The 9,105-nt window shown below is 36.5% G+C and overlaps 1 protein-coding gene across 1 annotated transcript in view; it reads left to right on the forward strand.

The window, feature by feature from the left end:
• The first annotated feature begins 445 nt into the window (after positions 1 to 445).
• The window catches only part of LOC108903803 (coatomer subunit beta), a 16,129-nt gene continuing 7,469 nt past the window's right edge, over positions 446 to 9,105 (forward strand). Inside the window, exons 1-5 of the mRNA XM_018706100.2 lie at positions 446 to 536; positions 637 to 741; positions 802 to 2,030; positions 2,525 to 2,799; positions 2,870 to 3,066. Of these exons, the coding sequence (XP_018561616.1) occupies positions 651 to 741; positions 802 to 2,030; positions 2,525 to 2,799; positions 2,870 to 3,066 (1,792 nt within the window). The 5' untranslated portion in view covers positions 446 to 536; positions 637 to 650. The remainder of the gene's footprint in view (positions 537 to 636; positions 742 to 801; positions 2,031 to 2,524; positions 2,800 to 2,869; positions 3,067 to 9,105) is intronic.

The raw sequence follows: 9,105 nt of genomic DNA on the forward strand, positions 1-9,105 counted from the left end.
TTTTACTAACATTAAACTAAAATCTTTAACAAAGTAATTATCAAAAACATAAACCTTACTTATAGGTTAATATTAACAAGACACGTCATAAATTCCTTGAAAACTAGTTTCTTTCTACGAACACCAAATTCTTCTCATAAAGCTAATATTTTTTATTATCTATTTAGTTTAATTACAGTCCGGAATGACATATTTTCATGATTTATATAATTCAAAGTAGCTTACATTATTTATTTTAAAATTTTTAACACATTACAAAAATGACATGATTGATTTATAATTCAAACTGCCGCTTTTTATCTCCCCTCTCTACATATGGGACATATGGAACACTAGCGCCCTCTTATTTTTGTAAGATTTTTGTTTACATGGAGTTCGGGCTCCTTGTATAGTCTCCATGACTGCACCATAGAAAACGTATATAATTATTGACATTCATTGACACGAATGACACGTCGCACGATATGAGTTTATAAGTTGAGTTGTGTATAAATTGGTTATATTGTGAGTAAGATCTTTTTGCGGGTGTTTTTAAGGTAACTAATTTAAATTTCCATGTTATTTCTGGCTAATATTTCTTTTTTCCTTTATATACGGTAAGTAACCCAATCTTTCACGTGTAGTAATTTTTTTTAGGAGACCTATCCACAATGGCTGTTGTAGAACAGCCCTGTTATACGCTTATTAATTTGCCTACCGATTCAGAACCATACAATGAAATGCAACTCAAAATGGATTTGGGTAAGTAAACGTGATCTCATCCGTCTTATATGTAATATTTATTCATGTGCACCTTTGTAGAAAAAGGAGATATAAAAGTGAAAATCAAAGCTCTTGAAAGAATCATTCACATGATCCTAGCCGGAGAACGACTTCCTCCCGGCTTTTTAATGACTATAATACGATACGTATTACCTCTTCAAGATCACCTCGTCAAGAAATTGTTGTTAATTTTTTGGGAAATTGTTCCCAAAACGTCAGTTGATGGAAAACTCCTTCAAGAAATGATTTTGGTGTGTGACGCATATCGGAAAGACTTGCAACATCCTAATGAATTCTTACGTGGCTCAACGCTACGGTTTTTGTGTAAACTCAAAGAACCAGAATTATTGGAGCCTCTCATGGCCACTATCAGGGCTTGTTTGGAACACAGACATAGCTACGTCAGGAGAAATGCTGTACTTGCAATATTTACCATTTATCGCAATTTTGAATTCTTAATTCCTGACGCCCCCGAATTAATATCCACTTATTTGGACGGAGAACAAGACATGTCCTGTAAGCGTAATGCATTTTTAATGTTGCTTCATGCCGACCAAGAACGAGCCCTGTCTTACCTGGCCTCATGCTTGGACCAAGTAACTTCATTCGGGGATATTCTGCAACTTGTTATAGTGGAGTTGATTTATAAAGTTTGCCACTCTAACCCTTCGGAGAGGTCTCGATTCATCCGCTGCATCTATAATTTGTTGAACTCCAGTAGTCCTGCTGTACGATACGAGGCGGCTGGCACCCTCGTGACACTCTCAAATGCCCCGACGGCCATTAAGGCAGCTGCAAGTTGCTACATCGATCTGATCATAAAAGAAAGCGACAACAACGTGAAACTGATCGTATTAGATCGGCTGATCGCCCTCCGTGAGCATCCCAGCCACGAGAGGGTGCTGCAGGATTTAGTGATGGACATCCTGCGAGTCCTGGCCAGTCCCGATCTGGAAGTGCGCAAGAAGACTTTGAATTTGGCCATGGAACTGGTTTCTTCCAGGAATATAGAGGAAATGGTGTTGGTTTTGAGGAAGGAGGTCGCAAAAACTTTGGATGTTGAACACGAGGATACTGGGAAGTACCGGCAATTGCTAGTTCGCACGTTGCATTCCTGTTGTATCAAGTTTCCTGATGTCGCGGCCACCGTTATTCCCGTCTTGGTCGAGTTCCTCTCTGACACCAATGAGTTAGCCGCTACAGACGTCCTCGTCTTCGTCAGGGAGGCTATACAGAAGTTTGAGAACTTACAGCCGCTTATAATAGAGGTGAGTTTCCAAAAAAATATTTGTCGGGAATTGCATAAGCTAAATTTAACCTGACCACTCAAAATAGAAAAAAACTTCTTGTAGACATGGGCTGGGAAATATTTATTTTCTGAGATACTGGCCGTTTCCAGTCAAAATTCCTGAAAATACATTTTAGAATATATGTTCAGATTGAATAAACAACTGAAAATTCACATCGGAATTACACTTTTATACTTTCGGTCAATTATGAGCTAAAATCACAAATCCGGGGAACCAGAAGCGTGTAGTGTTTGGACGTTTTCATGCTATAATTATCTCTTATGAAGTATAAGAATTGAAATATCTGGTTTTTTAATCTTTAGGCGTTTTGACAATATCAATTTAGTGAAAAAAAATTAAGGAATTTTAACTTCACCACCCGTTATTGCAGAAATTAAACATTTCCCTGTCCCTTTCTTAAGAGAATCATTTTTAAGCTATTTACACGATGTGTTTATTTGACAAATTTTTAGAAACTGCTGGAAGCCTTCAGAGACATTAAATCAGTAAAGGTGCATCGTGCAGCGTTGTGGATCTTGGGCGAGTATGCGGAATCGATTTCGGACATTGAAGCCGTAATTAAAGAAGTAAATCACACGCTAGGGGAGGGCCCCCTTCTGGAAGCCGAGCAGAGGCTCATTTCTGGAGACACGGAGGAGGCGGTCGTACAGACCCACGCGGGGGGCACCACCACCCTCGTCACGTCCGATGGGACGTACGCCACACAGTCAGCTTTCAACACTGTACAGTGAGTGATTTGTTTTTTTTTATGGATCCGTTTTACTTATTCACGTTTTTTCGTCCCTTTTGTATCGTAGAAAGTCCAGCAAAGAGAAAAGACCACCGTTGCGTCAGTACTTGGTGGACGGGGACTTCTTTATCGGGGCCGCTCTGGCGTCGACCCTCACAAAACTAGCGTTGCGATATGGCCAAGTCTCACCGGCTACTCAAAGAAACAGGTTCGACGCGGAGGTCATGCTGATTATGGCAGGAATCGTCCATTTGGGGAAATCGGGTAAGCGTCAATTATTGTGTAGACGGGGTGTAACGAAACTAAGTGTACAGGAGCTGTCCTGGTTTTCTGCGATTGAAATAAGCAGATTTAACTAAACTTACTTACCTGTTTATCTTAAGGCTGACGTCGCACTTTTAGTGAGACAGCGACAGAACGAGAAAATACATCTAAACTATAAAAATGGTGAAAATATAAAGATTCCTTTGATTGTTCATAGTGGAGGGTCACGACAAAGAGATATTGATATCAAACTTGACAAAATTGTTATTTCAAAGTTTTTTTGTTTGTTATAGTTTTGGTTTATATTTTTTTATGTATTGTAATCAAAAAAGGTCAAGGAAATAATAAATAATTAAAATGAACATTAGAACGCTTCAGTATGTTTTCTCGTAAAAGCATTATTAAATAAAAAGTCATCTAATATTTTCTTTAAACTTGATATGATGAATTATTGTAATTGTGTGGCAGTGGTGTTCTCTCGCTAGGTAATGTTGCTATTTTCTCTCTTTTTCAAATATATTTTCATAATGTCCATAATGTTAATGTTTGTTTTTCTTATTAATATTAAATGGTTTTTTAATGAGGGGACGTTTTAATGAGTGATTTTTAAATAATTTATATAGTTTTTTGTCGCTTTTAGAAAATCTGCACAAGTCGGATACAATATCTCTTCACTGTATCAGTTATACAAGTTTTCTCCAGGGTATAAGGCCGGTGTCCCATGCATCCGAATTCCGTTGTATAATATCCGAAAATATTTTAATTCATATGTACGATAATATTATAATTCACATGCATCCGAAATTAATCTCGTAGAAATCACATATAGAACCATGGAATTTATTACAAGATGNTTAAATATAAAACTTTAGAATAATTTGGGAATAGGGGTAAACAAATCGGCTATACGTAGTGCACATAAAAAAAAAAGTTTCATAAGTACGAGTTTCAGATGCAGAGTGACAAAGTTCTTGAAAAATAGTTAAATCTTAACGGTGAAAACATAAATGTAGGTATTTGCTTTCAACATTTCACTGTTTCAGATTGGAAAGATTTTATTGTCGACGGCTGTAGGTACCTATCTACCAAGCTTTTAGGAACGAATTTCCAAACTGAGGTTAAAAACTAAAAACTAAACACTCTAAAATCAGATGATCTGCCGATAAACACAAGACGTAGTATGCCGTTGTAGACGAAAACCAGATACACATTTTTCGTATCTGCACGTAACACCAATCCATGAAAAAGTGAAAAAAAAATAATAAATTAGGCTTAGATCTTGTTTGCTTTTTCCAAACATTGATATTAATTTAGTAGGTTTCTATTGACTGAACCACGTAAGACGTAGGTGTATGTATGGTGTTTTCTAACGGTTAAAACTGTTATTCGTGACGAAAAGTCCCTACTGTTAAAGCTCCTATTTAAAGTGGAAATCACCGGCTTATTGAAAAGTCTTTATTTTTCCTCGTAAGTTGGTGATTTTTCTTTTTTCGCCATTGTGTGTTAATAAATAATACAACAATGGTTCGTGGGCGACATCAGTATCGTTCGCTTCCTACACGTGAAGGACCCAAGAAAAATATCGGTCGGGATAGCGTTTGCCTCAACTGGAACACATGGCATGTTCATCGCCATATGACGGGGTTTTGCAAATTCCTGGCACGTGGGCTCCTCCTTGTCTTTTTGTGATTAATTGAACAGTTGGCGTAAAGTTAAAAACGCACTGCAATATGACACCAGCACCAGCAAAGCAAGATGAGTAATGGCTTTGCGTGAAACTCATTTTTTTTAATTGTTGTATTTTGCAAAAAAAAGATTAGAGAATGTTGCAAATAATCCTGGAACTAGCTCTCGCAGAACGACTTTACAGCACAATGAATCAAAAAGTTCAATTTGTAGGATTTTAAATGAGCAGCTACGAGTATACCGATAGCATTTTTGTAATTAGGTAGTGGATTTTCAGTAAATTTTGGATCGGAATAGTAAACGAACGGTTTAACTTACGTTATACCAGATCGGTTAGATGGTCGAAGGTAAATATACCTTTAAGCAACATGGTAAATGATTTGCTGGGTGATGTTTCGCTGGAAATTCGTCGAAATATGCCCAAACTATACGAAACTTGTTAAGTTAAGAAATGGTCCAGTTGCATGGCCGCCCGATCGCCAGAGTTCCATCCGTTTTGTTTATAAGGTCGTTTGAAACAGTTGCTGTGTATTCCATTCCAGTTTATACAGTTGGGGAATTAGTAAAATAAATTCATGTTTAATTGTTCTTTTTTATTGCATATTCTGCAACACTTTATATCTGCATTATGTCCCATTCAAATATCTAAATAGTAAATTGCAATAAAAAGAGATTTATGTATGATCCTGTACTCGTGGAGTTGAATTTTTCTCGATGCGTCATTTTTGTCTGGCTTCACATAATTAAAAATACACTTGATATGCATATAATTTTACAGCTAGGTACCTAGGTATATCATTTTACGAAATTCGATTCCCTTCCACGGGATGCAAGAACAAACAATTTTTGACAGTCATACAACTATTGCTTAAAAATGGAAATAGCCATTAAATACATTTAATGCAAGGTCTGCGACCGTTATATTTGTATATTAGTTCAGTCATAGTTCACATGATTAGAAACAACGACGACGACGAGGACAACCGGAAAGCAGAAGGGCAGTTAGTATTACCCACTACCTCCGGTTGTTGGTGTTGTAACCGTCGTGTTTCACACACATACACATACATACATAGTTGTTCTATAGATTTTTAGAGCTCGCCTTTACGAAATTGATAATTTTTATTTTTTAAAATCTGCAATTCCCCTAAAAGTAAATAAATGGTACACGTCATTCTGATTTCACTTCGAGTTTGTTTTGAATTATATTAAAAGTAGAAGTTCCTATTTGCTTTTATATAAAAATATTTTCTTTCTTCCATCATTATAAAAAACGATAATATGGTCTGGGAAAATTATTACGGGTCGCCCTATAGATACAAATACGTGCGAGTTTTCTGTACAAACACTGTATTGCCGCAATGGAAGATAATACGTGTATAAATATTTATTTAGCACAGTTCGTTTTTTATGTTGTGATGAAGATTTTCTCGACAAATATTTTCGTTAACCAGAACATTGAAGAAGGCGAAAAGACACGATTATATTAACGTGAGCTGCATGCATGCCCTCTACCGCGCTTTCAATAATTATATCAATTACAACATCCGGATGTGTATTAAGCGATTTAGCTCGTTAGTGTAAGAACTTCTACGTTTTATTTGAATATACAGCCAAATAAGAGTGTTTCAATATTCTATATTATTACTTTAAGTACCTACATTGGAAAGTTTCTAATGCAGATAGAAGCTTGATAAAAATAATTTATTGATTTACTCACAATGTTTTTTAATTACTACAAATTAACATAAAATGATTCTCGGATTCTATCGATAGAGCCGTGCCAGGGTCCGAACGAACGCGGCTATATCGACGACCTTGTCTTTGAATAGTTAGACAAGAATTGCAAAAAGTCGATTCTTTCAGCCCGGACTCAAGGTAACGTATGTACGATGAAGTGCTCGGTGTTACCACAGAATATGTTAGTTACCCTCCTTTATTTTTCTTGCGTGATGATTCCTGGCCTTCAAAGATAGGTACCTATCTCCATGTCGATTATACACGGTGGAATGAGAACGGTTTTCAGAAAATACACGATGTTTTAGTTTAGTAACAACCCATCTAGAGCCAGGTAAAAGCGTCACGTACTAGTATAATTTAACGGAAATTAAGCAGTAGACAGACAGACCCTCGACGAACGACCTCAGTTGAATTATTTACTTCCACACGATATTATAGTTTCTCTTCCTTTTATTTCGATGAAAAAATTTTCAAAAAAACTACCCATTACTATTTTTTTATTTTCTATACAGGATGAATCCGTTTATTATTACTTCGTCTATCGGTTAGGGATGGTAGGCACTAGGTATCCTTGAAAAGGCCATTACTTACGAACTGTGACTTCCTTGGGGTCGAACTTAGTGACCTTCTCTTCGAGGGCATTAATTTTCACCTTCACAGATTCGGACCTTTTGTTTATACTCTGAAGCTGACCTCCGAGGTCCGTGAAGATGTCGTCGGCCACTAGTACCAGCGAAGCTAGCTGCCTGAGGGCATTGCAGAGGGTGTTGTTGGTGACGGCTTGCAGCTCGTCGTCCGAAACTCTCGGATTACCATCCTCGTCGAAGAGATTCGTTCGACTTAAATATTTCGGCTCGACAAAACGCTGAACGAATGGCATGTTTCCAACATCGTTTGTACACTTTCACTCCTAATCACTGTCACACACAGTACGCACTCCGAAAATGTTTTTGCCACATGGTTTTTGAGTTTTCTTTTTCGGAAAACTACGCGCCAAAATCCGCGCGCCGTACGCCCGGCCTCATTGTCGGCAAACGAATGCCTCGTGCACGGAGGAAGGTACCGGTGTCGTGGTGGACTTTCTACGGCGATCCGATCCGACCTTCCCGCTGTTGTGGCTTTTGAATAAGGCGACGGCGCAGTGGCATATATACCTGTGTCCCTAATTCCAAACGTCAACGTTGGCCTAAAATTTGAATAAATATACCACTGTCCTTATTACTCGGCAAGACTTTTCCATTAAAAATAGATGGCCACATTTTGGAAAACCTAGAGAACACTAAGATTTTCCGTTTTAATAACTACGTATAATATGTTCCAATTGCTTCCTGTATTTCGACAAAATCGTTACTATTTCCTCATCCAAATTATAACTTTTTCCTCCCTTTACTTTTTAATAAAAATTAATAATTTACTTAATTTAGAAACAAACAAAAAAATACTTACCTATAACTTTAACTCACATTTGTTAAAATAGTAGCTAGTGGATTACTCATGGCAAAAACCTGTTATTTCTGTAGGTGAAATATAGAAGAATACCGTGCAGAGTAAATATATTTATTTCGTTATTTATATATGTGTAGTGATCAATTATTCTGTATAATTAATTTGTAAAGCAAAGCCAACTGCTAATAGTGACTTCTACCATTTAATAATTTTCAAATTTTCTTGCAGTGTAAACTGTTACCTATTTTTGTGGGTATTGTCGATTGACGCTTCTGCCATCTATCATTAAGATTTCTATTTCCTACCGTAGTACCGCACTAAGGAAAGAATTATTTTTATTTGTTAAAAAAAAAATAGATTTCTTTTCCGTATGTATCTAACGTCGTATAGTTTAATAAGAATGTATATCAAAAGGTGGCAGCATAGACTCTTTTAGTGTGATGTCACATATTTAGACAACCCGCAACAAATTGTCATAGTTGAAATTGTACAGATCGTATCTGACCCTGATCCTTGCTGACTTTCTATAGAAATGAACAACTTTGAATTAACTTATTTTTTTGAACCAATCATAACACTGTATTTTATCTATCTATGGCCACAGACGACTAATCTTCTGTGCTATGACAGAGAGCACTGCAGCCATATATGTAATACTACTACTATTATTATATACTATACTATACTAGTATTATATATATGACTGCAGCACTGCACCCATGGAGACTAGATAAGGAGCATGAACTCATACGGGAAAATTGACAAAATTTGTCCAAGAAATGGCAGAAGTTGGGGTGGCGCTAGTGTTCCATATGACCCAAATGAATGTAGCTTCATAAATACGAGTGAAGTAAGCAAATAACCAATTTTATTTTATTTATATCGAGTTTAGTAGATATATTGGGGAGCGGGGAGGTATACTAAACCTAAAAACTAGAAGTCAAGTCAATAATTATTACAATTTGTTTTTATAAATGGTAAATAGAAAGTTTCGAAAATAATTTAAATATGGTAATAGTATGTGAAGTGAATGACTGTCAACAGATTTAAAATAAAACAGTACGTTTGTGATCTGCATTTTCAATCTAATGATGTCCAGCAGTTCTATATTACAACTTGACCGAATAGTGGGTTAATATTATGGCAAAAGGTCGAATAATTCGGAAG

The sequence above is a fragment of the Anoplophora glabripennis genome, unplaced genomic scaffold, assembly GCF_000390285.2.
Source record: "Anoplophora glabripennis isolate ALB-LARVAE unplaced genomic scaffold, Agla_2.0 scaffold134, whole genome shotgun sequence".
NCBI lineage: Eukaryota > Metazoa > Arthropoda > Insecta > Coleoptera > Cerambycidae > Anoplophora > Anoplophora glabripennis.